The sequence below is a fragment of the Pseudozyma flocculosa genome (assembly GCF_000417875.1).
Source record: "Pseudozyma flocculosa PF-1 unplaced genomic scaffold scaffold00007, whole genome shotgun sequence".
Classification (NCBI taxonomy): domain Eukaryota; kingdom Fungi; phylum Basidiomycota; class Ustilaginomycetes; order Ustilaginales; family Ustilaginaceae; genus Pseudozyma; species Pseudozyma flocculosa.
In genome coordinates this window covers 787,673-813,887 of record NW_006920875.1, presented here as the reverse complement: position 1 = coordinate 813,887, position 26,215 = coordinate 787,673, and the positions used below count along the sequence as shown (strand labels likewise).

At 64.5% G+C, this 26,215-nt stretch overlaps 7 protein-coding genes across 7 annotated transcripts; 2 read left to right on the top strand and 5 right to left on the bottom strand.

The window, feature by feature from the left end:
* Positions 1 to 105: 105 nt before the first annotated feature.
* On the top strand, positions 106 to 5,634 carry PFL1_02667 (uncharacterized protein; the record flags this gene model as incomplete). Its single annotated transcript, XM_007880181.1, has 1 exon — positions 106 to 5,634. The coding sequence occupies one exon, from the start codon at positions 106 to 108 to the stop codon at positions 5,632 to 5,634; it is 5,529 nt and encodes a 1,842-aa protein (XP_007878372.1).
* A 2,011-nt stretch (positions 5,635 to 7,645) lies between these two features.
* Positions 7,646 to 9,086, bottom strand: PFL1_02666 (uncharacterized protein; the record flags this gene model as incomplete). The annotated part of the gene is made up of 3 exons (XM_007880180.1): positions 7,646 to 8,672; positions 8,785 to 8,848; positions 8,933 to 9,086. The coding sequence occupies 3 exons, from the start codon at positions 9,084 to 9,086 to the stop codon at positions 7,646 to 7,648; spliced, it is 1,245 nt and encodes a 414-aa protein (XP_007878371.1).
* Positions 9,087 to 12,210: 3,124 nt separating this feature from the next.
* On the bottom strand, positions 12,211 to 13,488 carry PFL1_02665 (uncharacterized protein; the record flags this gene model as incomplete). The annotated part of the gene is made up of 7 exons (XM_007880179.1): positions 12,211 to 12,237; positions 12,339 to 12,352; positions 12,469 to 12,645; positions 12,740 to 12,864; positions 12,961 to 13,038; positions 13,185 to 13,296; positions 13,410 to 13,488. The coding sequence occupies 7 exons, from the start codon at positions 13,486 to 13,488 to the stop codon at positions 12,211 to 12,213; spliced, it is 612 nt and encodes a 203-aa protein (XP_007878370.1).
* Positions 13,489 to 14,056: 568 nt separating this feature from the next.
* On the bottom strand, positions 14,057 to 16,899 carry PFL1_02664 (uncharacterized protein; the record flags this gene model as incomplete). Its single annotated transcript, XM_007880178.1, has 2 exons — positions 14,057 to 14,377; positions 14,518 to 16,899. 2 exons carry the CDS (start codon positions 16,897 to 16,899, stop codon positions 14,057 to 14,059), a joined length of 2,703 nt encoding a protein of 900 aa, XP_007878369.1.
* A 408-nt stretch (positions 16,900 to 17,307) lies between these two features.
* PFL1_02663 (uncharacterized protein) lies at positions 17,308 to 18,840 on the top strand (the record flags this gene model as incomplete). The annotated part of the gene is made up of 1 exon (XM_007880177.1): positions 17,308 to 18,840. The coding sequence occupies one exon, from the start codon at positions 17,308 to 17,310 to the stop codon at positions 18,838 to 18,840; it is 1,533 nt and encodes a 510-aa protein (XP_007878368.1).
* A 94-nt stretch (positions 18,841 to 18,934) lies between these two features.
* PFL1_02662 (uncharacterized protein) lies at positions 18,935 to 22,573 on the bottom strand (the record flags this gene model as incomplete). The annotated part of the gene is made up of 4 exons (XM_007880176.1): positions 18,935 to 19,189; positions 19,326 to 20,364; positions 20,513 to 21,119; positions 21,247 to 22,573. 4 exons carry the CDS (start codon positions 22,571 to 22,573, stop codon positions 18,935 to 18,937), a joined length of 3,228 nt encoding a protein of 1,075 aa, XP_007878367.1.
* Positions 22,574 to 24,208: 1,635 nt separating this feature from the next.
* PFL1_02661 (uncharacterized protein) lies at positions 24,209 to 25,532 on the bottom strand (the record flags this gene model as incomplete). The annotated part of the gene is made up of 3 exons (XM_007880175.1): positions 24,209 to 24,353; positions 24,463 to 24,574; positions 24,716 to 25,532. 3 exons carry the CDS (start codon positions 25,530 to 25,532, stop codon positions 24,209 to 24,211), a joined length of 1,074 nt encoding a protein of 357 aa, XP_007878366.1.
* Between the last annotated feature and the right edge of the window lie 683 nt (positions 25,533 to 26,215).

Sequence of the window (26,215 nt, the reverse complement as noted above, 5' to 3'; positions counted from 1 at the left end):
TCCCCTCGTCGTGCCTTCGGCACGTCTCCGAGTTTCCCCCCGCCCTCCTCCGAGAGACCTCCGACGGCCGTCGGCCCCCGGGCGGCCGGCCTGGCCGAGCTCGGCATGGCCTCCGCATCCCGGCGCCTCCAGCTCGACTCGAGCCCCAAGCGCCCCGGCTCGTCGAGCAGCTCGCCGGCGCGGGCACATCCCATCGTCGAGCTTGCTCAACGTCGGGTTCAGCGCTTCTCGAGCCCTGCGCCACCAGCGATTCCCGGACGCAGGGTATACCACCTCGACCTCGAGGCTAACCGCGGCGAAAGGCCGTCTTCTTCTGGATCCTTGAACGCCCCCGGCGCAGCAGCGTCTTCCCCGGCCTCACCATCCTCACCGGTCCCGAACACCAGGGCGCGTCTCGACTCGAGCGAGTCTCGATCGCGGACGTCCAGCCCGCTGCCTCACACGAGCACCACTGCAGCCCAGCTGCAGCAGCAAAAGCAAGGGAATGGCAGCGTGTCGGGCGATGACGAGGACGAAGAGGTCATCGCCGAGGGCCCCGCACCAACCGCGCTGACGCCTCGCCCGAGAAAGATGCGCAGCCGCGAGGCCAAACGCAAGCCCGTTACGCTGACCAACCTGCAGATGGCATCTCTATCGACGCCCGAGCTCCACCTTGCCTCGGACCCGATGCTGGACACCGAGGAGCCCTCGTTTCTCCGGCGACTTGGCCGGCCGACCTTGGGCAAGGCGCCCGTCTCGCAGGACAACGTCAACACGGTCGACAGCAATCCCACCAGCGGCAACCTGCATACCCGCACCCGGAGCTCGGAGCTGGTGGCCAACCAGGTTCCCAGTGTCGCCTACTCCAGCTTTTCGGCTGCGATGAACGCCGTCGAGACTGACGCGAGGCCGTCGATTCCCTCGTCGTATAGCCGGGGGCAAGTCAGCGGCGCTCGGCCAAAGACCTCGACTGGATTCGACGTCGCCGACGCTCGTCCTCGATCACACGACAGCGGCGGCCCCGGCAGCCGCCCGGCCTCACCGTCCGTTTGGCAGAATGGCAACCCTAGCACGGAGACCCTGAGCCCCTCGGCCGAGAGGCCGCCGTCGTCTCCATCGTCCTCGGCCAGCCCGGCGCTAGGCAATGCCAACACGTGGTTCCAGCGGCAGCGACGGTGGAGCGTCAACACGCGCTCGCCCGAGCTAAGGCCGTCGACGGCCAACGCGGACGGCGAAGACGGCCTCGCACATCTGTCGAGCGCGCTCAGCGCGTCCAGCATCGCGACCTTGGGCACCGACGCCGGCTTCTTTTCCGAGGGCGATGAGCTTTCGTCTAGCGGTGCGGGTGCCCACACCGATACATCCCTTGGCGTCGACCAGGTCCACACCCTCGGCCTCTCTCTCGAATCTCTGCGATCCGCTCGCACCTACCTGGTCCGAGAGCTCAGCCGGCTGACGCCTTCGGAGATGGGTGACGACAGCGTGCGGATCGCCAACCTCGCCTGGTTCACCCGCGAGGCCGACGCGGAAGCGCGCGGCGTCAACATGGACTCGACGCGCGAGATGTTCGAGTTCTGGAAGAGCATCTCGGACGGCGTGCTGCTTTGCCTGCTGGCCAACCGGGTGCGGCCAGGCTCCATTGACCGCATCGACCGACGCGACGTCGAGTGGGTCAAGGCCGACAACATTTCGCGCTTCCTGCGCGCGGCGCGCGACCACCTCGGCCTACGCTCCAAGGATCTCTTCCAAACCCTCGACCTGACGGACGCTACTGTGGAAGGCCTGCTGCGTGCCTCGCACACCATTCTGGTCATCGAGAGGCTTTCCAGGCGTTCGACGCAGCTCGCGCCGTCCCGGTCGTACCGACCGCCGTCGTCCGACGCCTATTCGAGCCCCTCGGATCGCCTTTCTCCGCCCGCCACGCCGAAGAGCCGCCTCGAATCGCTCAGCTCGTCGCCGGACCAGGAAGCCAGCGCCGAGCGGACGCGAGCCACAATCCAGCAGAACCGGCGAGAGGCCGAGAGGATTCTGGTCTCCATGGCGCGGCCGGAGCCCTTGGCCGCAGAGGCCAGCGTCAAGTCGAGGCGGAGACGCTCGGGCGAGGTCGGCAGTTCGGTGCTGCCGGCATGCAAGATGCGAGGCTCCTCGATCACCTTCGCGGACAACGTCAAGGCCTCAAGCACGAGCGGCGACGAGGAGAGCCGGATGCCCTACCGAGACCGCCGCTTGAGCGAGTCTGCCATCAGCCTGACTGGAGTGGCCGAGGAGGAGGCTGAGGATGACGCTGGTGCTCCACAGCCGAACGCCCTGCCTGCCGTGTCTCAGGCGCGTCCACCGAGCCGAGCCGGCGAGGTGCGGAGAGGCAGCAGTGAGTCGGAAAAGTCTCAGAAGGGGGCCAAGTCGTCCACAGCCACATCCACCGCCGGCTTTAGCAGCTCGCCGCTCGCGCGGACGTCGTCGCAGCGCCGCATTAGCGCCGAGCTTGGCCTCGGCCTAGGCCAGCTGCCGCGCTCGGTCATCGGCTCCACCGAAAACCTGGACGACTATATGTATCCGGCAGCGCAGAGCAGTCCATCGCGCATACCGCCCACGCGTCGCCACAGCGCGCGACTTCAGGCGGTGCCGTCGCTGCTCAACCCGTCGCGCGAGTCGCTCCTCACCCTGGGCGGAAGCGATGGCGACAGCTCTCTCGCGGCCCCGCAGCACGTGCCGCGCGTGCCTTTCCCAAAGTCGGCGCTGCAGTCGTCGTCGACGTCGTCTTCCGCATCGGCGGACTCTCCCGGTGCAGCACGAAGGATCGGACGTCACCTCTCGCTCAACGCTGGCTCGAGCGGCGTCGATTCGCTCTCGTCGGTGGCAAGCAGCGCCTCGGTGTCGTTCGGCCAACCTCTTCCCGCCCGGTACGGTCCGAGGCCGGCCTATCGCCACATGCGCTACTCTTCGGATCTTCATGTCCCGAGCATGCCGGCCCGGCCGGTCTCGGTGGGTCGCAGCCCGGATCTGTCGAGCGAGGAGCGCTCGTTTGCCGCCGGCTCGTCGTCGCGCGCGCGCTTCGACTCCGAGGTGGGCTCGATCTACACGAACACATTTGGAAGCCCCACCGCTGACGAGGGCGGAGGCGCGTCGGCAGCATCGTCTTCGGCATCGGCGGTGCCGCGGATGAGCCGCGAGCCGTCGGTGGCGCCATCTTCGAAGCACAAGCTGGTCGTGGTCGAGGAGGGCAAGCCCAACATCACCTACCAGCTCGGCAACTGCATTGGCCGCGGCCAGTTTGGCTCCGTTTACCGCGCCCTCAACCTCAACAGCGGCCAGATGGTGGCGGTGAAACGCATCAAGCTCGAGGGACGCTCGGACGACGACGTGACGCAGCTCATGAACGAGGTCGATCTGCTCAAGAGCCTTGTTCACCCGAGCGTCGTCAAGTACGAGGGGCTCGTCCGCGGACCCGAGGTTGTCTCCATCATCCTCGAGTACGTCGAGAACGGCTCGCTGCTCCACACGCTCAAGGCGTTCGGCAACTTCCCCGAGAAGCTGGTGGCGAGCTACGTCGTAAAGATTCTCGAGGGCCTCAACTACCTCCACGAGCAGAACGTCGTTCACTGCGATCTCAAGGCGGCCAACATCCTCACCACCAAGAATGGCAACGTCAAGCTGTCCGACTTTGGCGTCTCTCTCAACCTCAAGGCGGTGGAGCAGATGAACAACAAGAGCAACGACGCCATCGGCACGCCCAACTGGATGGCCCCCGAAGTCATTGAGCTCAAGGGCGTCACCACTGCCGCCGATATCTGGTCGCTCGGCTGCACCATCATCGAGCTGCTGACAGGCAAGCCGCCCTACTACGACATGCTGGCCATGTCGGCCATGTTCCGCATCGTCGAGGACGACTGCCCTCCCATCCCAGAGAAGTGCTCGCCGCCGCTGCGCGACTTGCTTCTCCAGTGCTTCCACAAGGACCCCGTCCAACGTCCTAGCGCCGAAACTCTCTTCGAGCACCAGTGGGTGCGCCAGACGTGGTCCGGCCACAAGGAGCTCCGCCCGCAGGACAGCGTTCCCTTCCTGCGACGGATTAGCGCCGACCTCCGCAAGCTCGATCCGGCAATGTTCCATCGCCAGGCTGCGGCAGCTGCGAGCGCCAACGACACTGCAGGTCAGCAAGTGCCCGGATCCATGGAGCGCTCGTCGTCGTCGCCGCCACCGACGCTGGCCCGTCCGGGCCTAGATGGCAAGCGTTCGCTCACTACGCCGGCCGCCGTCGACGCCGACGCGCAGCAGCAGCAGCACCTCCCCGCGCACGGTCAGGTCCCGACCAGCTCCCCGCCCACTAATGCGGTCGCGCTCGCCGCATTGTCGATGCTCCCCCACCACAGTGGAGGCTCTGTTGATACTGCATCGGCTGCTGCGGTCAGCATGATCGGCCGATCGCCCGACGTTGATCCTGCATCGCCCACCGGGCTTTCGCCGCTTCAGGACCCCTCGCTGCTTGACCTCAGCGTCCTCGGCAACGAGCATGCCAAGCCTCACGCCTTTGTCAAGAGCACCTTCAGCAAGGCGGTGCGGTGCAAGATCTGCAGCGAGCCAGTCAAGAAGCACGCCGTGCTCTGCGAAGAGTGCGGTCTGGTGTGCCATGCCAGGTGCGCCGGGCAGGCGCCGTCGCCATGCAACCTGCGCGCTCAGCTCCTCATGTTTCAGGCGCGCACCTCGATGGACCGGCCGCGCGTCGTCAGCCCGGCCCCTTCGCTCGTCGCCGCACCCAACGCGGCTGCTGCGGGCGCCAATGGCAACCACCTCCCCGTCCAGCAGCCCGCTTCGCCGACGTCTCCTGCGCTTTCGGCCACCGCGTCATTCCGCTTCCCGTTTGGCATCAAGCGATCGTCGAAGCAGTCAACGGCCGAGCCACCCGCGCCTGCGCTACGGATCTCGACCGAACAGCAGGGTTTCGACAACAATGTCTCTCCACTCGGCACGCCGCTGGGCCCAGTGGGCGGAGTCGCGATGATGCCGACCCCGGCGGCAACCAAAGGTTCGCGCGAGGCGACCAACCAGCAGGGATCGGCACCGCGAAGGCGTCGAATCTCGTTGATCCCCGGCCGGCAGCCATCGCCCTCGCCCGACGTTGCCATGGCCGCTGCCAATTCGGCCTCGACCAACAGCTCCCAGAGCGGCCTTAACGGTCATCGGCGCCCGAGCTCGGTCAGCTACGGCAGCGTCAGCGGCTCCAGCAGCATCTCAAGCCACGCTGGCGGCAGCGCCGTGATGCTCAAGACCACGTCCGATAGCTCTTCCAGCAACCAGCAGCACCAGCAGGCCCCCTCCTCGTCGCAACCGCCGTCTTCGTACCAGCAGCCGCTCGGCCTCCAGCAGCAGGGCACGAGCACACCTCAACTGCTCCCGCACGGCTCGCGCGACGGCTCGCAGCCTGAGCCGACGCGCTTCCGCCGCCGGCTGAGCTCCGGATTCGGCTTTGGCCATTCGGAGGTATCGCTGCACGGCGGCCGTTCGGCCAGCGCATCGATGCGTAAGGGCGGCGACATGGGCGGTGCTGCAAACGACCGCATCAACCCCGCCACGGGCCAGGTGACGCCGACTGCCGCGCTGGCCGAGAGGCGCAAGTCAAAGCGCAACGCCTCAAAGTCGGACTGCACCATCATGTGAAGTAGACGCCGCTGGCCTCGACGCGCCGCATCGATCCACCCTGGCCCCAACCCCCTCCCCTTCGCCTTCAACTTCTCGGACTTCGCCCAAACTCGCCCTGGGGTCCAATACACGTACCCAGGGCCCTTCGGACCGCATGCATTTCCCACCTTCAGCTTTTCTCTTCGATCTCTGTCGCCACCCGACTCGCGCGCCTCGTGCCGACGCCGTGGCGACCTTCCTGCTCCATCGATACCTGGATCGCCGGTCCTGGACCGATCTCGTGTGCTTGCCAGCATCTCGCGTCGGTGATCCCGTCCAGCGGCCTCGCCCTCGCCCAAGGCGGCGACCACGGCTCCACTCCATTCGTTACGCTCCCGATCATCGTGCCTCGCCTGCCCCACTCTGCCCGGCCGACCGCCCTTCATCTGTACCACTACCGCCAGGCTCGCATTCTGCTCCGACTCCTTGCCCCTCCTGCCCGCTCCCTTTTACCCTCGGCGCACAATCCCTTAGTGGGCCTTCTTCGTGCTCCTCCTTAGATGCCTGGCCGCCAGAGCCTCTTCCTCGTGGCCGCCCGATGCCCTCATCGTCTGCAGGGAGCCCAGCGCGCCCAGCAACGACAGGCTCGAGCGGTCAAAAGACGGAGGAGGCGAAGGCGATGACGTTTTCCTTCCCCCCCTTCCCATAGCGACGACCACGCTTCCGCTCATGCCCTGGACAGCGGCCCTCTCCGCCCAGTCAAGACTTGGATACGAGGGCCGCGATTCCACTGTGACGAAACCTGCAATATAACGGCACGCCACGCACGACCTCACGAACTGGGCAGCCTCCCATCCCATCCCATCCCATCCCATCCCATCCCATGCCAATTCATACCATCTCGCTGCATTCGATCGCAATCGCCTGTGCCTGTGCGACGCTCGTGCCTGTCTCCCCACATTTCCTCCTCCGCACCCTGGCTCATCCTGCTGTCTTGTACGTACCTTCTCCCAAGTAGACATCGTTTTCCCACACCTAGCCATGAACACCTGCTGACCTTGCTCTCTTCTCTTACCCCCTCCCTCTCTCTCTCTCTCTCGCTGTGTCCTTTGCTCCCACCAGTCGTCGAGATGTGTGTTTGCTTTAGATGCCGTTTGTCGATAGGTGTTGGGCTGTGAGGGAAACGTGCCATTGTGCCGCTTGAAGGATACTTGGTGAGGAGGCAGCGTGGGCAGAGCTGATCCAAGGTCGCACTGGCAGACCTGTCCTGCCAATTAGAGCTTGGCGTGTCCCGCCAAGGGCCCGCCATTGGGTCCATAGCGGGACGGCCGCCAAGAAGCATGCCAAAGACGTCTTGGCCGATGCGGCCAACTGCCACGAGTTTAATGCTTTTAAAGCCGCTACCGGTACGACGACCGGACAAAGGGGCTCGCTTCCACCTCGACCTCAGGACGCCACAACGATCCCCAGCTTGCCCGCAAAGCCACCGCAGGAACCACGTCCGACGATCGAGAAGCCCAGGGCCGCGCAAACGAGAGGCAAAAGGGTCTTCTTGCATGACGACGACATCGAGAGGGTCTTCTAGAATACATGCTCGACGCGAACTCACACACCGAGCGAGCGAGAAAGAGAGACGAGGGAGGCAACGACCAAAGAAGTGGTTCACGACGACGTCTGTAGGAGCTCGACGCTGGCTCGCCGTCGTGAAACGGTGGCGGACGAGTGCAGTGCAGTGCGGTGCGGGGCGTTGCGGTGCGTTGCGGTGCGTTGCGGTGCGTTGCGGTGCGGTGCGGACCTGTGTTGGGCAGTATCGTTCAGGCGAGTCTGGTCTACGTTTCCGGCTGCAGCAAGGTCGTCGATGATGGAGGGGGAGACGCAGGTCGTGCGCGAGAGAAGAAACGTGAGACGAGCGATATGATGCCGGTCCTGGTGAAGCACAGAGTGTCCGCGAAGATGGAGGAAAAGAGGCGAGCGCAACCCAGGGCTGGGTGCGCGCGCCTCTTGCAGACTGGCCAGTCGTCCGTATGTCGTGGTGGTGGTGTTTGCCATTTCACCGCCCAAATGGATTCGTGCCGTCGGCGTGTTTTGGCAGCAGCGGCGACGTTATGGGCTCGTCTTCGTCGGCGTCGCGATCGCCGTGGTGGTGGAACAGCTCGATGCGATCCGTACTGCTGGTGACGATCGACCGACTGCCGCCCCCGAGGCTGCTGGCACCGATGCTGCTACTGCCGCCGCCGCCGTGGCCGTGGCCGTGGCCGTGTTGGAGGTCGGCGCCGCCGCCAGGTTGTGCTGGTCGCACTGACCCAATTGACCCTGGCCCAAAGATGCTATTCCGCCCGCCCCAGCCGTCGCCGTCGTCGCCGTGATCGGGCACCTCGGTCGCCGGCGTCAGTGGTATCGTCTGCAGCCGCAGTGACGGTACCCGTTCTCGCAATTCGAACGACTGGCCCACCGCGGACCCTGCTCCTGCCGCGGCGACCAGGGAGCCCGCGTAGCCGGGCGGGATCACTCTGGAGTGATTCTGACTCTCGCCGTACGACGGCAGATCGCCGTCGAGGTCGTCTTCGTCTGTCCTCCGCCACGTGCGGAAGTTTCGTCGCCTGCCCGAGCGCGTCCGCGAGCCGGCGGTCGAAGGCGCTGCGGGCGGTGGCGGCGGTGCCGCCATTTGCAGGCCAGGGACCAGCTTGGCCATGTAGCCGCCGCCTGCCGGGGTGTAGTCGGGCGGTACCAGGCGCCGCGCCTCGTCTTGCGGATCGCCGTTGGCATCTGGGTTCTTTTCCGCCATCCGTCGTTCCCTGCGCCGGCGCAGCATCACCAGGACCACCAAGCCCACTAGCAGCCCGACGAAGCCGATCAGCACGCCGACAATGACGGGTACCTCGATGCTGCGCTGATGCCGCCGTGGCAGGTCCTGCGGCGTGTGCTTGAAGCGCATCGGCAGACACGCGCTGTTGTTGGTGGGCGAGGCTCCGACCACGGCCGTGGCAAAGTGCTGCGCAATGTCGAAAGGCGAGGAGCCGAAAAAGTCGGTGACGATGAAGATGGCCGTCTCGTTCTCGGGCAGCTCGACTATGTCCCTGTATGTGAGTGCAGTCGGAGGACGCAAGACGTACGTGGTTTGAGCGAACGGCGCGCTGACCGGGGCAGGACCGATCGCAATGACCTCGAACCCAGTGGGATGGCACTCACCACGTCCACGAGACCGTCCCCATGACCGGAACGAACGCTCTCATGACATTTGACATGCGAGAGGCTGTCGACGGGAAGAGGAGGCTGTAGGGGTAAGCAGGTCTGGTCGCAGTCGAGTAACCCTGCCAGGCAATCATAAGAGGCTCACCGTCTTTTGCACCGATTGTGACGTTGCCCTTGGCCTCGATCTGGAAGGTGGCCGGCTCGCATTGCGCCAGGGCCGGAATGGTGAGGTTGACGGCACCCACGCAGCCGAAGGTGGCTGCCAGGAGCGCAGCGAGAGAGAGCCTCGTTGGCAGCATCGTGAAGTAGTGGCAGGGCGGATACGCGGGCTTTGTAGCGGCACAGCAAAGACAAAGCTCAGGCGCACGTCTCCGTCCGGCGGGTCGGGCCAACAAGGATGCCGATCGTGCGGATCGGCTGCGTGACCAAAGAAGGCGTTGCCGCGGTCGAAACTGAAAGGTTCGACCAGACGATGCCAAAAGATGGCGCCGAGTCAGCGCGGGAGATGTCGGATCGGTGATGCTCTCGAGGAAGTGGTCACGGTCCTTGTCGGAGGCACCGAAGGAGCATGCTGGGTCGCCTCGAAGGCGAGTGGATGAAGTAACGTTTCGTAGCGGTCGGAAGATCAAGCGAGGTGGCAGGATCGACGTCGGTGTCGAGGTCGATGCTCGTGAAGTCGGTATCGACGAGTCGTCGGGCACGTCGAGATGCGAGAAGAGCCGAAGGTCCGTTACGGGAGCAAAGGATGCCGGGTGAGCGAGGCCGAGGATGATGGAGAAGATAGGTAGGACCGGGTCGGACGGCGACGAAGAGATCTCGACGTGAAGGTAAGGAGTAGAAGGTCGTAAGGTGGCCTTTCTCGCCGCAGCCAAGATGCTGTGTGGAATCGAGCGGAGGCCGTATGAAGAAGTGTGCGAGAACAGTCGGGTCGAGGTTGCCGCTGCCGGGCTACGGGCGGATCGCGGATGAAGCTGGGTTGGTCCGCTTGCTCGTCGTGATGCAGAAGACGCAACAGGCTACCACGATAGAAGCGGCGTCCACAGGTGTCGAGGAACGGGATGGTAGAGCAGCGATGGCAGGGAAGCGGCCGGAGGAGCGCCTAGCGACCGGGGGCGATGGCAGTCGGGCAAACGTGATGATGGTGGTCGCGGCACCGACGCTGGCCAAATCGTACGTACTGTGCCAGTACGAAAATGTATGTAAGTGCTCTCTGCTCTGTCGCAGTCGAATACCGAGAGCGGCGCAGCAGGGAGGCGGGCGGGCGCCCCACTGCTTGACGAGGGGGTCGAAGTCGAGATTACTGTCTTGACCTCGAGCCGTCGGCGGTGCTCCGACAACGCTGGGACGAAGCCTCAGCTGGCGGAACGAGGCGAAAAACGCGGTGCCAAAGGCGTGCGGGGCACTGTCGAGCAGCGTAGGAGAGGGATACAGGCGGCGGTGGCGACGAGCACAGCGGCAGGCAGAGGAAGGACGATGGAGGTGGTCTGTCTGCGACGATGACGGCGACGGCGACGAGGGGAGGGGCGGAGAGGGCCTCGCCAGTCTGGTGGGCCGACGTAGCGAGGAGGGGGTGGGGCACAGGCGCGGGCGTCGTGGTCCGGGGCCTGCCCAAGGGTTCCCCCTTCGGTGCCAAAGGTGGAGCTCGCCCGGCCAGGCCAGGCCAGGCAGCGGGCGCAAGGCAAGGTGGCGGTGCCGGCCGGACCTCGGCCTGCCTGCCGCCTGTCGCCCGCCTTCTAGAGGCTCCTGGGGCACCAGGCCTGTCTGCCAGCTCTATCTGTTTTCGCTTTCCGCGCGTGGTGCGCCAAGCGGGCCGCGGGAAGGGGGCCAGCAGAAAAATCGAACCGGCCTGTCTCGGAACTGCCGCCTGCCTGCCCCTTCGCCCGGCCAGCGCAGCGGAGGCTGCCTCGATACGATGCATGTATGTCGGGCGATGGTCATGATGCTTCGGCGGCGCGAACCGACGTCCGGCAGGCCGATTGGAGCGGTCTGGGGCAGAACGGGCGGCCGCCGCACGTACGCCTGACGGACGGATCGACGTCTGCGCGAACAAGCAAGCAGCAGAAGCATACGCATGCTGGCCGGCACGCAGGCAGCGGAGGTCAAGGCCAGGCAGGCACGCACGGGTTGACCGAGCGGATGGTCCGACGAGCAGGCAGGCGCCCATCAGCCCAGCTGCCCAACTACGGTATCTGTTGTGTGTATGTGTGTTTCGGGGTCGTGAGCGGTAACTTGTCCCCAAGCACAGTCGCAAGCAGTCGCCACCGGCCAACATCAGCGAGTGTGCATCACATGCATCTTGCTCCCCCGGTACCGTATTCGACGCCGAGACAGCGCCGTTGCGTCGCTAGAAGGGGCTCCTCCTTCCGACTCTTGACTGCTCGTCTGACCGGAACGAGGAGGTGGCATGCAGACGCTGGCCAGCCATCCGCGTGTACCGTACAGTACGCGTATGACCTCGACGGCCGTTCCATGAGACGAACCACGCACCACCTATCGGACGGGCGGCGCATACCATACCGTGCTCAACTTCTTGGCGGGCGTCGGTTGCCTCCGTCCAAACAAAAGAGGGCAGGCAGGCAAGGAAATCGAAGCGGTCGGTGGCAGGCCGAAGAAGGCAGGTCCGCCCGCGACGGGCATGGATGGCCTGGCTGCGCATGAAATCGAGGAAAAGAAGCAGCGGCAGGCCGGCCTAAAGCCCTAGCTAGGCTGCGATCAATTCCACGCCAAGGCCGGGGCGGGGGCGGCTGCAGCTAGAGCCGCAACCATCCCGTTTCGATGGACGAAAGGGAGGCAGGCCGCCAAGGCGCCGCAGACCAGGCAGGGACATCGGGGGCGGCGCACGTAACTACTGAAGCGGCTCAGCATTCAGACTCTGGCGCTACGCCTGCCGCCAGGCAATCGGCGGTGCGTTCGGCGTCGGCCCGCCAAGCCGCCAGGCCCATCGACGGGAGTTGGCAACGGCGACGAGCGCCAGCAGTCGGACAGTAGTCATCGGGGCCCACCGACCCGATGTCGATCTGGGCAGACCGACAGTGGCCGATCGCGCTTCGGACGAGCTCAGTCGAGTCTCGTCGTCCATGCTGGCGTCGTCGACGTTCCGTGCGTATGCCTCGGTAGACGGCTCAGGGTCGTGCTTTCCGTTGTCGAGATAGCAGATCCCCACCCGCTCGTATCAGCCAGTTCTGCATGGGGTGAGGCTGGCGAGCGCCTTCCGTGGCGCCATCGAGCATCGCTATTCGCGGAGACCAGACACCCCCGTCGGCACTCGCCCTCAGATAGGTGCACTGTCAGTCAGCCCTCCGCACAGCTCTTTAGAAAGGTGCGATGCATTGCCGCAAGGGGATGATATATAGAGTGTGAAAGAGGTTGACCGGGCCATCGATTGAACTCGTCTCGGCTGACCCGACGCAGATGCCGCCGATCCTATGAGAAGTCGGAGATGCGTCCGGTCTGAAGTGGTTGGAAGCAGACGAGATGGTAAGGCAGAGGTTCGACGTGGTCAGCCGAGGAGTGACAGTGGAGCAGTCGAGCAGGGAGCAGAAGCCACTCACCATAATGAGGCCGACTAGTGGTGCGCCGGAAGGGCAGAGAGCGTGCGGGATCAATAGGTAAGCCAGGCGACCTTCAGACTCCAGCGGCGCAATGACAGCCTGGCAACGTCGATCCTTGCGAGAGACTCACCGATCATGCCAAATAGACCGAGGATCGACGAAAAGACCGAGATGATGAGCACCTTGATGAACAGCTGGTCGTCGGCGGCATCGGCAATGGCGGCGTTGGAGCCAGAGATGCCGACCGCGACGCCACAGAAGAGGTTGCACGCTCCGACAACGATGCCCGCCCAGAAGAGCAGGTGACCTAGCGCGAAGCAGCGGGGACAAGTTCGAAATGATCAGCACGGTACGTCTCAAGACGAGTGGGCGAGCGGAAAGGCTGGCCCGGCTTGACGCACCAGTGAGGTAGTTGTCCGGCGTCCAGAGCCCATCGGACCCGCCGTCAAGGTTGCCCGTGATCTTGGCCGAGAAGACGATGGCCATGATGACGCCGTAGATGGCGACGACCTCGCAGAAGATGATGCTGGTGGGGGTAGGGGGTTGGTAGGGAAAGCGAGAGAGCCAAGGCTGAGCATCTGGCCGTCGGCGAGGCGGAGAAGCAAGAAGGGCGTCGTCTCACCTGACCAGGTTCTTTGTCGTGATCCTCGGCGCCCGCACACCAGCGCCAAGAATGGACGAGCCGGTGATGAAGATACCCCTGTGGTCGTCGAAAGTCGGCGTGACAGTTGGAGAATGGCAGGTCAGTGGGGGGGCTCGCTGGGTAGTGGGCGTGCGCTTATGCTCCATTCGCAGGGGCGGGAACGAGCAGCGACCGAGGGGATTGCTCCGCGCATGCGCACTCACCATCCAGCGCCAATGACACTAAGGCCGATGCAGAGTGCGATGCCAGTCATTGCCCATGCATAGGGGCTGGTCTCTTCGAGGAAGAGGCCAATGTTGAAGGACTCGCCGCTCCCTGACAGTTTCAGAGTGGCAAGCCGCAACGAGAAGGAGGGCGGAATCAGCATCACATCAGGTCAAGGATGGCTGCCAGTGGCGACGCAGTGTAGGCGCGAGGCGCGCACTCACCGGTAAGGAGCATGTAGAGGCCGACCGCCGAAGCGGTCGAGAGGCCGACGACCGAGGTGTACGCTAGCGCTCCGACCATGTTTGTGCTGGGCCCGTGAGTCGCTCCTCGAGTCCAGAAGACGGGCTTGGTAAAGATCAGAGCTATCGGTTGGTGCTCCAGGTGAAGCGTGAAGGGAGAGCGGTTCGGAGAGTAAAGGGGGACGTCGGGATCGATTGGATGGAGGGCAGCGAGGTGTGCGAGAGAGGGTCTCGAGATGATGCATGTGTGGAGACGACGTTCGTGGCCACGGCCAGGCCGAGGATGTGTTGGCTCGTGAGCGACTGGCCCTCGCCTGGCAGGCCAGGGCCCCGCCTGCAAGCCTGCAGCCACAGCTCCATCAGCCGGCAAAAAGGGGCGGGCGGCGCCCAGGCCACGCCAGGTCGATCACGCTCTCCCGCACGATAGACACGCGCCACCACCTCGCCGCCGCCTTCGCAAGCAGATCCACACGATGGCCTCCCTTCACCTCGTCAAAGAGGCAGTATGCAAAGCACTGGCTGCACGAGAGACCGGGCAGCTCGACGTGGTAGATTTGTACATTGCAGACGACTCAGATTGTCCGGAAGGCATGCCAGGCGAAGGTGGCTTGACCGCACACGGAGGAGCTCTAGCCCTGCTGCTCCTCTCCACCCTCGGCGTACGAGCTCGACTTGTGCTTGGGCACAAAGCTCCACTCTTCGGGCGCCTTGCCAAGGAACATCTCAGAGACGCGCACCCAGTCCTCGGAGTTGCCGCTCGCCAGCAGCGTCTCGAGCTCGTCGCGGCCCTTGAACGGCGGCGGGCGGTCGTTCATCCGCGCCGGCAGGTGCTCGAGGATGCCCGTCGGCACGTAGCGGTGCGTGAACGACAGCATCTCGCACAGGAAGCGCCGCGTCGTGTTGACCCCCTGCGTGTCGGAGCCCCAGTGCGTGAGGCCGTACGAGGCGTACTTTTAGCGGCGACGGCCGAAGGGGAGGTGGGCGTGACAAGATGCAGGAAACGAGGAGAGGCGAGGTCAGCCGGAGGTCCTGTTGCAGCCATCCATCTACTCCGCATAGCCGCGCTTCCCGGCGAATCAACGGCACTCACCTCGCGGATCATGTCGAGCCTTTCGCGGCTCGAGATGTCCCAGTCGCGTCGCTCCTTGATCTCGGTAAACAGCCAAGGCTTGATGAGCGCGCCTCGGGCGATCATCTCGCCGTCGACGCCGGTCATCTCGAGCCTCTCGTAGTAGTCCTGCCAGCTGTAGACGTCGCCGTTGCCGTAGATGGGGATCGGCACCATCTCCTCGCCGTCGGCGCCCTGCTGCTCCTCGTTCCACGTGCGCACGCTCTCTCGCAGCGTGTCGGCGCACGTCTTGATGTAGCCCCAGTCGGCGACATTCTTGTACCGCTGCTTCCTCGACCGGCCGTGGAGCGTGGCCGCGCTGCAGCCCCACTCGGTCTGCAGCCGCGCAAACAGCTTGTGCGTCGTCTGCTTGGACGTCGTGCCCGTGCGCAGCTTGATGGTGAGCGGCGTCTCGCCCAGCACCGCGTTCATGCCTCGCACAATCTTGGACAGCATCGTTGCTTTGTCGAGCAGGGCAGAGCCGGCGCCCTTGTTGTAGACCAGGTCGATCGGGCAGCCGCAGTTGATGTCGACAAAGTCGAGGCCGTCGCCCACCTCGCGCTTGAGCGCCTCGGCCACGGGGATCAGCAGGTTGGGCTTGCCGCCGCAGAGCTGCGTGCCAAAGATCCTCTCGCCCTCCCAACGTCGCACCAGGCTCCACTCGGACGCCTGACCGTGGAGGAAGCTCTCGGCCAGCCCCATCTCGCCGCAGTGGATGTCGCTACCGTAGCCGGAGCAAATCCGGCGGAAGGGAAGGTTGCCTGTGGTCGTGAGCGGCGCCAGGTAGAGCTCGCCGCGCCAGTTGAGGCGTCGCTTCTCCGAAGGTCGGATCCGCGCCAGGTCAATGTCGCCCTGGACCGCCGAAGCGGCCGCCTCTGCTGCCCTCGCCTGGGTGCCGGCGGCATTGGAGGCCGACGCCTGGTTGCGCAGTGCGTTCTCCATCTCCTCGAGATCAGCCTCTTCGTCCTGGGTTGCCAGCGACGCTCCAGCGGGCTTACCCGCTGTGGAGGAAGCCGGCCCGCGGGCACTGGCCTCGGCTTCGAGCTTGGCAAAGTCGATGCGGATGGGGCCCTTGCCCGCCTGGGAGCCGGATGGGTCGAGCCTGCTAAGCTCGCGCGACTCCTTTTCGAGGTACTCAAGCACCGCCTTGGTCTTTGGCAGAGGGTACTTGCGCGTCTTCATCGCCTTCATGGCGGCCGAAGTGCCGTAGTTGAACTCATCGCGATCGAGGTCCTCGGGCTGGACCGCGCCATCGCTCTTGGGCGTAAACACCCGAGACCGGCTGCGCCAGGCCCGCACCCTCTCCTCGTCGCGGACCAGCTCCAGACCCGTGCCAGCGAAGCCAGTACCACTGGGCTCGGCCGCGCCCTCGGCGGAGCTCTGCTGCTGCTCGAGGGCGAGCTTCGAGGGGCCGACGATGCGGACGTGGGCTCCGAGGAAGCGGCACTTCCAGCCGAAGTCGCAGAAGCCCTGCACGGAGAATTTGGGGCAGCTGGTCCCCAGGTCGAGAGATCGGTGGACAGGGTCGATCGACTTGCCGTCGGCCTGAGGCTGGGATGTAGCAACGTGGGCAGGCTCCTTAACGTAGGTCCACTCGTCTCCCTTGGCGATCTTGCTGGTGCTGTACTGCGACTCGAACCAGGCCTCTTTCTCCTGCGGCTCGAGCGCGGCTACTGGGCCGTAAGGCTTTGGCGGCAAGGGCCGGTGGATGTCGGTGGCCTTGTCGGCGAGGTAGGCGACGAGGTCGTGGGAGAACTTGCACTGGCCCTGGAACTTGCATTCCCCGAGCGAGAGAAAGGCGCCGCACATGCCGTGGGTGTCTTTTGTCTTGACGAAGGAGCGGTTCTTGTTCTGCCCGCCCTGCTTCTGCTTTTTGTTGCCGCGGGCTTCGGCGGCGGCTGCAGCGGCCTCCTCCTTGCGGGCGCGCTTGCGGGCGGCGCCCTTGAGCTTGACCGGCGGGGCAGAGGCGGGCTGCGCATCGGTAGACTGTGGCGCGCCGTCGATGGCATCGGCGAGTTCGGGGGCCGGGCGGACGGTGTTCTGGGCGTCGAGCGAAGGGCCGGTGCGAGACTCTGCGGCGTCGTCGTCGGGCACGGGGAGCGCCTGAGGCTCGCGGGCGTTGCCATTGCCGTTGCCGTTGTCGTTGTTGCTGCGACGGCCGATGTGCGGGAGGATATACTCCTTCTTGATGGGTGCGATGCCGGGTGTGTAGGTGTCCGAGGCTGGGTAGACGGGGAACTTCCAGGTGGCTTCGGACTCGGGCTGAGCTGCCGTGCCAGGGGTGGTGTTGCTGGCGTCAGCGTTGGCAGCGGCAGCGGCAGTCTGAGGCTGTGGCTGGAGCGTCGGCTCGACCTCGGTCGTCATGGCGGGCTGAGTTGCGGTGGATTCTCGATGTCAGGTGCAAACAGGGATGATGTGGATTTGGGGACCAGGGTGGCGAGAGTGGCCAGGAAGGAAGGCTGACCTGGCCAGGCGTCGCCCGACCTGCCCGCCTCTCCCTCTGAGAGGTGGCAAAGCGGGAAAAAATGGGGTCAGGCTGCCGAGGCGCGGAAGTCGGAAGAAGGCGGCCTGGCCACTCTGCTGCACCCGACGCAGGATGGCTTCCCACTCCACGACCACGACCACCACCACCACCACCACCGCCGCCGCTTCATCCTCCATCCACCTCAACCCCTGGAACCTCAAGCGACCGTTCAGCTGCCTCGCATAGTCCAACAGCGACACGGCACTCACACTGAGAGAGTCCTCGCCCGTCACTCCTCTTTGCCCGGCATGGCGCCCGTAGCGACCCACGACATCCAGCCGTCCACCTCGTCGTCGTCCGACGGCGCACCCCTGCCGCCGCTCGAGGACCTGGTCGCACGATCTGCAAAGCGCACTCGTCTCCTCTTCTCCTCCGACTCGGATGTCGGCTCATCCTCCCTCGCAGCATCCGCCACCGACCCTTCCGCCACCGACACAGCAAAGGCGCACCTCCGCTACAAGATCAGCTCCGAGTACAACGATGCAAAGTTCCTTCCCGCAGCACTGCTGGCACAGCAGTCAGCCGCAGGGCCCGCCAAGCCAGGAGCAGCCCCAGCTCCATCAGCAGCAGCGGCAGCAGCGTCGGTAGGCAAGCAGAGGAAGAGGGCGAACGAGTCCTTGCTCGGAAGCCTGATCGACGAGATTGATGGGACCGCCGCACCAGGGCCAGCAGGGTCCGCGGGACCGTCATCTGCGCGGCCAGACCCTACGACGACTCAGGCTCTGACCATCCGAGCGGCGCAGCAGGCCAACGGCGGATACGGTGCCGCGGCGACGGGAGGGATGCGCGGCGGGGGCAGCTCCGGGCTGCTCTCCCAGGCGCTGGTGCTCAAAAAGGAGCAGCAGTCGAGGCAGGCCAAGCCGGCCCACCACCCAAACTGGAAGCTCTCGCGCGTCATCAGCGGCCACCTGGGCTGGGTGCGCTCCGTGGCCGTCGAGCCGGGCAACAAGTGGTTCGCCACGGGCGCCGGCGACCGCATGATCAAGATCTGGGACCTGGCCTCGGGCGAGCTCAAGCTCTCCCTCACCGGCCACATTTCGACGGTCCGAGGCCTGGCCATCAGCTCGCGCCACCCTTACCTCTTCTCGTGCGGAGAGGACCGTCAGGTAAAGTGCTGGGACCTCGAGCAGAACAAGGTGATCCGCTCCTACTCGGGCCACCTCACGGGCGTCTACTCGATCGCCCTCCACCCCACCCTCGACGTCCTCGTCACTGGCGCCCGCGACTCGAGCGCGCGCGTGTGGGACATGCGCACAAAGGCCCAGATCCACACCCTGGTCGGCCACAAGTCGACGGTGGCCTCGGTCGTCTGCCAGGACTCGGAGCCGCAGGTCATCACCGGCTCCATGGACGCCACCGTCCGCCTGTGGGACCTTGCGGCGGGAAAGAGCATCGCCACCCTGACGCACCACAAGAAGAGCGTGCGCGCCCTCGCCGTGCACCCGACCGAGTACACGTTTGCCTCGGGCAGCGCCGGCGGGCGCAACATCAAGACGTGGCGGTGCCCCGAGGCCACGCTGGTCAACAACATGACCCACGACGCCATCGTCAACACGCTCAGCGTCAACTCGGACGGCGTCCTGTTCAGCGGCGGAGACGACGGCAGCCTCAAGTTCTTTGACTACGCCACGGGCGTCCCCTTCCAGGCTGCCGAGGACATCCCGCAGCCCGGATCGCTCGACGCCGAGGCCGGCGTGTTTTGCTCGTCGTTTGACCAGACGGGCACCCGCCTCATCACCGGCGGCGCCGACAAGACCATCAAGATTTACAAGGAGGTCTGAGGGCGTCCCTCGCGTCGATGTGTCGCTCGCTGCCGCGGTGCCCGGATGGCGGCTTGTCATCGATAGCAGATAGTGTTGCAAATCCAAAGCGCGCTCATCGCTCTGCCGGTGGCAGCCTGTTGTACAGTCCCTCGTATGCATCGTGGTCGCCCTGCGGTCGGTCCGCGTCGTCGTCGGCTCTGCTGGTGTGTGTGTGGGGGCCGTCGCGCCTGTGTCGCAGCCAGTCGAGGGTGGCAGCGGCGACGTCGAGCGCAGCCTGGGGCATCTCTGCCAGCTTGGCCACCTTGAGGCCGTGCGATTCTCGGTTGACGCCCGGTCGGATGAGGTGCGAGTAGGTGATCGAGCCGTCCTGTCGTTCTCGAAGCGGAGCGGAGAGGGCGAGGTGGGGAGGGCATGCGATAAACGAATGAGTAAGGAGGGGAAACATCTCTAGCTCAGGGATCATTGGAATCGCCGCCGACGCTGGCGGGGAAGAAGGCACTCACCTCTGACTCAGTCACGTCGGTGCAGAAGAAATCGACGGCGGCAAATCGTCGTCGCCCCTCGTCGCGTCGTACTGCCCCGTCGTCGTCGCCTTCGCCGTCGTGGAATCCGAGCATATCGGCCACCTCGTGGAAATGCGTTGCAAACAGGGTGCGACAGCGGTTGACGGCGTAGAGGTGGTGGAGGGTGGCGAACGCAACGGCTAGGCCCACCTCGGTCGTGGTGCCGCGTCCAATCTCGTCGGCGATGACGAGGCTCCGCTCCGTGGCGCGACGCAGGATCTCGGAAGTCTCCATCATCTCGACCATGAAGGTGCTGCGATCGCGGAAAAGGTCGTCCTTGGCGCCCACCCGGCTAAAGACGCGGTCCACGATGCCGATCCGCGCCGAGTGGGCGGGTACAAACGAGCCCGCCTGCGCCAGGATGGCAATCATCGCGTTCTGACGCAGAAAGGTGCTCTTGCCGCCCATGTTGGGGCCCGTGATGAGGTGGAGGAACGACGAGCGCGAGAGGCGCAGATCGTTAGCGGCAAACAGGCGGTGCTGCTCGAGCAGGCCCATCTCGACGCTCAGGTGGCGCCCGCCGCGCACGTCAAAGTCGAGGCTGTCGTCGACCTGTGGACGCACCAGCCCGAGCTCCTGTGCCGCCTGGCCGTAGCCCACCAGCACGTCGAGCTGGTCGAGGAGCTTGGCGTTCCACCGCAGCGCGGCCAGCTCGATGAGCACGTCCTGCCGCAGCTGCTCGAGCTCGAGCGCCTCCTTGTCCTTCATTTCCTTGATCAGCTTGTGCACCTTGCCGCCCAGCAGCGTCCACCGCTCCGAGTAGTAGGTGTGCGTCGATCGCAGCTTGCCCGCCACGTGCAGCTCGCGCTCCGGGTCGCGCGCCGCCTTGCCGCGGGCGTGGACGACAAAGCCCTGGCCCAGCACAAAGCGCAGCGAAATATGCTCGCCGTGCTTGGCCTTGAACTCGGCCTCGAGCTTGCGGGCGTCGCGCCGCAGCTTTTCCAGCGTCTTGGTCATCAGCGTGAGCGTCTTGGACGTGCTGTGAAACAAGGTGGGGAGGGGAAGAAACAGGACGTGACGAGCAGCACAGCGCGCGCGCGCGCAAGGAAAAGAACAGGTGAGCAAGCAAGGTCTCGAGAGGGGACAGGTGCGCGCCTCGGCCCGCCAGAGGAACATCGGGTACCCACGATGGTCGGATCAGGTGCTCGAAGTCTTCGCCCCACAGCATGGTCGCGTCCGGTTCGGCTTCGTCGATGTCGCTGGCCTTAGTTCGCCTCCGGGCCTTTGCCGTGGTCGCAGCCGCCACTTCGGTCGGCGCAGCGCCCTTTCCGCCCTCACCGGCCGAGTCGATTTCGTCGCCGTACGCGCCATCGGTCCCGGCAACCGTACTCTCGATGGACTGAGCAATGGCTTCCTGCCGCCGTAGCCTGTGCTCAATCACGCGCTCGTCGATGGCGCCGCCGAGACGCTCGCCCAGCGGCGTCAGGACCTTGAATTTGTCCCCGAGCGCCACTAGCGGCGCCAGCTCGGCCTTGACGTCGGCGTCGGCCTCGTACTGCGCTTCCTGCTGGAGCTTCGAGACGATCTGATCGCAGGCCTGGATAAAGTCTCGCACCTCGAGCAGGTCCTGCTCGTTGTTGCGGCGAGTGATGAGGCGCTGCAGTACGCGAGAGATGTCGCCGGCCCCTAGCCGCAGCACGGACCGGAGGTCGTCCCGCAGGAAAGGCCGCCGCAAGAAGAGCTCGACCAGCGCCAGCCTGGCTTCGATGACGCTCAGCGAGGTGCTCGGAGTGGCTGCGATGGGCCGAGCGGTGAGATTGCTACAACTGTCAGGACATCGACTTGGGCACAGCGACTCGGGCGAGGATGCAGGAGCCGAAGCCGGCTCGGTGCGACGGAGCAACAGCGGGCATCTACTCACCTAGCCACTGCTGCAGCAGACGGGTGCCGCCCTTGGTCACAGTCCGCCGCATGACGCTAAACAGGCTGCCCTTGACGCCTCCCTCCCGCGCCACTTCCTTGACCTCGAGCGCCGAAAGCGTGTGGGCATCAATCTGCATGTGATCGTCCTGCTGAAGTCGCATCGGCCGCGCAGTGGTGAGTGCGTCGATCTCGGCGTCGTGGTCGAGCAGGCGGGAGCGGAGGTAGGCCACCAGATTCCGCACCGCGCCGCTCTCGGCCTCGGCCTCCCACGCCGACGCCGCGACTATCGGATCCTCGTCCGTTTCGACGTCGAGGCGCGAGACGGTGCTGTCGACGACGGTGATGGCCTCCTCGAGCGGCCCATCCCGGCTGACTGAGCCAGCGCCTTGGTCGCCACCGTACGAGGCTCTGCCGCCTCCGCCATCTGTTGCAGGATCCTCCCCAGCCGAGGCCGAAGTCGAATGGGTGCCAAAGAGGCGAGGCTCGAGCACGATCTCCCGGGGCGATACTCGGGCGATCTCGTCGCGCAGCGAAGCAAGGTCGGCGCAGGTCGTCGTGCTAAAGTCGGCGGTGCCCACGTCGAGCCACGCCAGACCGTAGCCGAAAGATGGCGGTGGCGTTGGTGTTGCTGCCGTCGTCGAGTACGCCGGCGCCCGGGTCGGATCAGCCCGTACACCGGCCTCGATGGCTCCATCGATCCCCCGCAGGGCCACGCGCGATATAGCGAGGACGAAGTTGTTGCGGAACGGGTCGACGAACTTTTCGTCCATCAGGGTGCCGGCGGAGACGACGCGCTGCACTCGACGCTGGATGTCGGCCTTTTCGTTGTGCAGCGTTGGGGATCGGTACTCTTCGCTGATGGCGACGAGGAGGCCCTTGTCGATGACGAGCGTCTTGAGGTACTTTTCGAGCTGGTGTGCGGGGAAGCCGGCCATGCCTACGTCCTGGCCAGCCCAGCGGCGGTTTGCGAGCTTGATGCCGAGGATCGAGGCGAGCTGGGGCGCCTGGTGGAAGTAGGACTCGTAGAAGCCGCCGACGCGGGTGAGGAGCACGCAGTCGGAGAACTTGGCCATGTCGTCGAGCACCGACTGGGCCAGGGGTGGCCATCCCGGCTTGTCATCCTTGCCGGACGACGCCGGCGCGGCCCTCGAGGTCCTGGTTGCCGCCTTTCGAGTCGCCCTGGGCTTGCGGGTGGAGGATGTGGCGGGCCGTCTTGGAATCAAGGGAGCCAGTGGTGGCGGTCTTGCTAGCAGCAAAGGCAGCAGGCGAGATCTGGCCAGGACCAAGGGGCGTAGCAGCGGCGGCGCCCTGGTCAGGGCCAGCATCGCTTGCACGCCACCTTGGTCGCTGGGACGGCGAGGGCCGAGTAAGCTGGCTTTGATGGCAAAGCGGCGACCGTTGGGCTATCGTGTGCGATGCGAATGCTAGCGCGAACTGTTGCTTGTGTGCGCGAAGCCAGGTGGTGACGGTGTTTGTCGTCGTCGCTGTGGAGCTGGTGGTAGTGGTGGCGGTGATGGTCGGCGTCGTCTGGCCAAGCAAGGGCAGGCTAGCCACGAGGTTGGTGGTCGGTGCGCGCAATGAGAAGAAAGCCGGGGTCCAGAGTGATGCAGTCCGACTTCCGCGTCCTGGGCCGCAAGTCCAGCAGGTGCGCCTATGAGAGGCAGGGAGCTGCAGCCCAGCCCAAGTCTGACGCAAGACGGCCCTGCACGCTATCATTGATGCACATTGAAGGCAGCTTTTGACAGTGTCACAGACAAATCGAGTGTATCCATCACAACCAAGCTGGAGGGCTGCAGAAGTGCTAGCAACAGTGTATCCTCTTGATGCCTCACAAACATGATCCTGCCAGTCTATCCATGTCCAGGTAAGATACAAGTTGACTCAGGTGAAGATCCAGTCAGGCATACAGGCAAGGTACAGGGTGTTGCTGTTGGAGAACGTGAAGGATCCATGGTGGCCTTACCTCAAGTACCTCCTCATGAGGGACAAGGCGGTGGCTGGGGCCGAACCAGGCCTAGCGAAGGCAGTCGAGTTTTGGAGCTTGATGAGAACGGGTTTGGGCGCTCGAGCATTCGGAGCATTGATGCATGTCCTGCTGAATGTCGAGGGACTTCAGCTCAACAATGCTGGCAAATGTGAGTCCCATTGCAGCTGAGAGTGTGCTGAAACATCGCCCTTGGAACACTGATCAACACTTCTGCTTGGCCCAACAGCAACCCTGAACTGTCCACCTCTCCCTCGATCTGAGGACATCGCGATGGTCAGCTGTCCATGTACATGCTGCAAGAGTAAGCAAGTCATTGCCAAGATAGCAGCCTGTAAGGTAGCTTAGATTGCAATACAGATGAACCAACAGACAGGGAAGACAAGCAAGTCTGAGTGTGGATGGCAAATTGTTGGTGCTGCGTTGCAGCACTGCAGCATTGCTGCGGTCCAGGATGCTGGCAACTGCAGGCAATTTACGCCGTGCAACAGGTTGGGTTGTTCAATTCATGCCGTTGGCCTTGTTCCCTCGAATAGGCAATGAGACTGCGCTACCTGCACAGGCACCGTGGCAATGCGGCTGCCTCTGCCTGAAAAGAGGAAAGCGGTGGGCGCGTCGGGCAAGGTCGGGCGCCAGCGCCACTTGCTCGTTGCTCGCACCTCGCCCTGCACCCCCCTACTGTTTTCTCCTTTCTCGTTTGCTCGACGAACAGCCTGGACTGTGGCATTCTTCTGGAAGGGGCCTCGACATAATGTATATTTGAATCAGTGGAGAAAAGCCGCTGGAGATCGACGCGCTCACCACGCCGTGTTGTCCCAGTCGATTGCCTCCTCGGTCCACTCCTGCCTCGGCATCTTCGTCCCGAAAAGTGCATCCCAGAGCCTCGTCTGCTTTCCGTAGTTGCCGCTCTTTTTCGAGCCTCGGCGGTGGTAAGCGTTCCGAATCAATCTCTATATTACAACGGGGCGCAGCGGAATCAGTACGCCTGGTACGACCAGTCGATATTGTCCTCACGACACTCGTCGCGCGGCAGCTTCGTCCCGAACAGCGTATCCCAAAGCCTGGTCTGCTTTCCATAGTTTCCGCTCCTTTTCCAACCATGCCTGTGGTGGTTGTCATGACTTCGGAAACGACGAGAACATGGCCAATGAGGCAGGAATGTCAGCGGGTGAAGTTGCAGAAAGAAAGAAAAAAAGAAAAGGGGGAAAAACGCGTCGAGATGGTACTCACTCTTCGAGGCAAAGGTCCATACCGAGCGGGCGCAAGATGGAGCCCGTCGTCGTCGTCGGCCAGTACATGCGCACACCCCCATGGCCTAAGGCCTCAACCCACAAAATGTAAGCTGCGTCGTTGTGAGGACGTGGAAGGGGGCAGGGTGGAAAGGGGAATAGGTACGAGATAGGGAGACAACCGAGGAACGTGAGCGGGACGGGGACACGACGGATACGGTCGTTCGTTGAAGAAACGAGGATGCAACACTCACTGGTACACATCCACCACGTGCTGAAGTCGACCGGCATGCAGAGCCAGGTCAGGAACGGGATGATGAGAATGTCACCCCACTCTTGCTCCTCGTCGGCGAAAGCGGAAAGCAGCGGATTGGGATGCTTCGTCATGTGATGCTTCTTGTGGTACCGCCATGCCCATGATACCTCGTGAGTGGCTCTGTGGTACCAATAAAAGAAGAAGTCGAGGATGCAGGCGTAGAGGAAGAGCTGAAGGGGGAAGTACCAGCTGAGGGAAGGCAGGGCGTGGCGGTCGTACGCGACGCAGAGGGCGAAGAGAGGGCGGATCGAGATGGTGCCGAGGAGCGAGAGGACGACCTTTCGGGACTGGGTGTCGGGCACGCCGTCTCTGGGGGCCATGCCGTCAAAGTATCCGTAGCGGAGGGCCATGCGGTTGAACTTGCGTACGGACGCGACGGCAAAGAGCTTGAAGGAGATGACGTAGAAGAAGAAGGCGGCTACGGGGTGGAGCGTCCATCCGGTGAGGCGCATGTAGGCGTAGTGGATGACGAGCGGGGCGGCGGCGCGCGGGAAGATCCAGGCGTGCTGGCGCCAGGCCGGGTAGTAGGGGACCTTTTCGCCGACGCGGATGGGGGCCTTTGGTGCGTCCTTGGGCTGCTGGAGGAGGTCGAGGCGGACGAGCATGCGCTGCCAGAAGTTCCAGGTGGACGGGTCCTGGAGGTGCCAGGTGGAAGTCATGAGGTGCGGCTTGATGGCCGGCTTCGAGGGCGCCGTCGTCGACGACGCGGCGTCGGTGTTGGGACGCGACGCCGTCATGGTTTCTGTCGCAGACATGGCGAGCGGGGGCGCGTGGTGTCGATAACGTCGGTGGTGGGGGTCGATGGAGGACGATTGACGGTGCTCGACGGCAGGGGCAGGGTGGAGCAAACCGTCCACAGGCTCTTTGGTTATATAGGAAGTGCGGACGGCCGCCGCCATAGCTTTTCGATCATGGTCCGCGCGGCACGGCGGGGCGGACGAGCGGGCGGGCAGGCATGAGACCCGCAGGTGCGGTACATCGTGGCGGGCCCGTAGTGTGAGTAGACAGCACGAATGGAGCCGAGGCCGCGGTACGTACAGCGGGTGGGGCGAGGGCGAGGGCGAGGGCGACAGCATGCGATGGCAAAGGCGCGGGCGGACCATGGTGCTTTGCTGGCGGGCCTGCCCTGCCTGAGCAGCGGCAGCGGTAGCGGTTGCGGGGGCCGCGACCGTTTTTGTTGAAAGGCCAGAGGCGGGCCCACGGCGGACGCACCCACGCCGGACCCACGTCAAAGGCAGGGTCCAGGCTAGGGGGCTCAGGGCACAGCGAGTCGGGAGCCGAGGTGTCAGAATTTTCCGCTGCCGCCGCCGAGGCCCAATTTAATTTTCGACTTTTTCGCCGTGGCCCACCCACGCTCGATCTCTGCCTTTTTTTCACGCGGCGTAGATTTGGCACCCGTACACAGCGTGGCAAGATCTGGCGCACGTATGTACCCTTC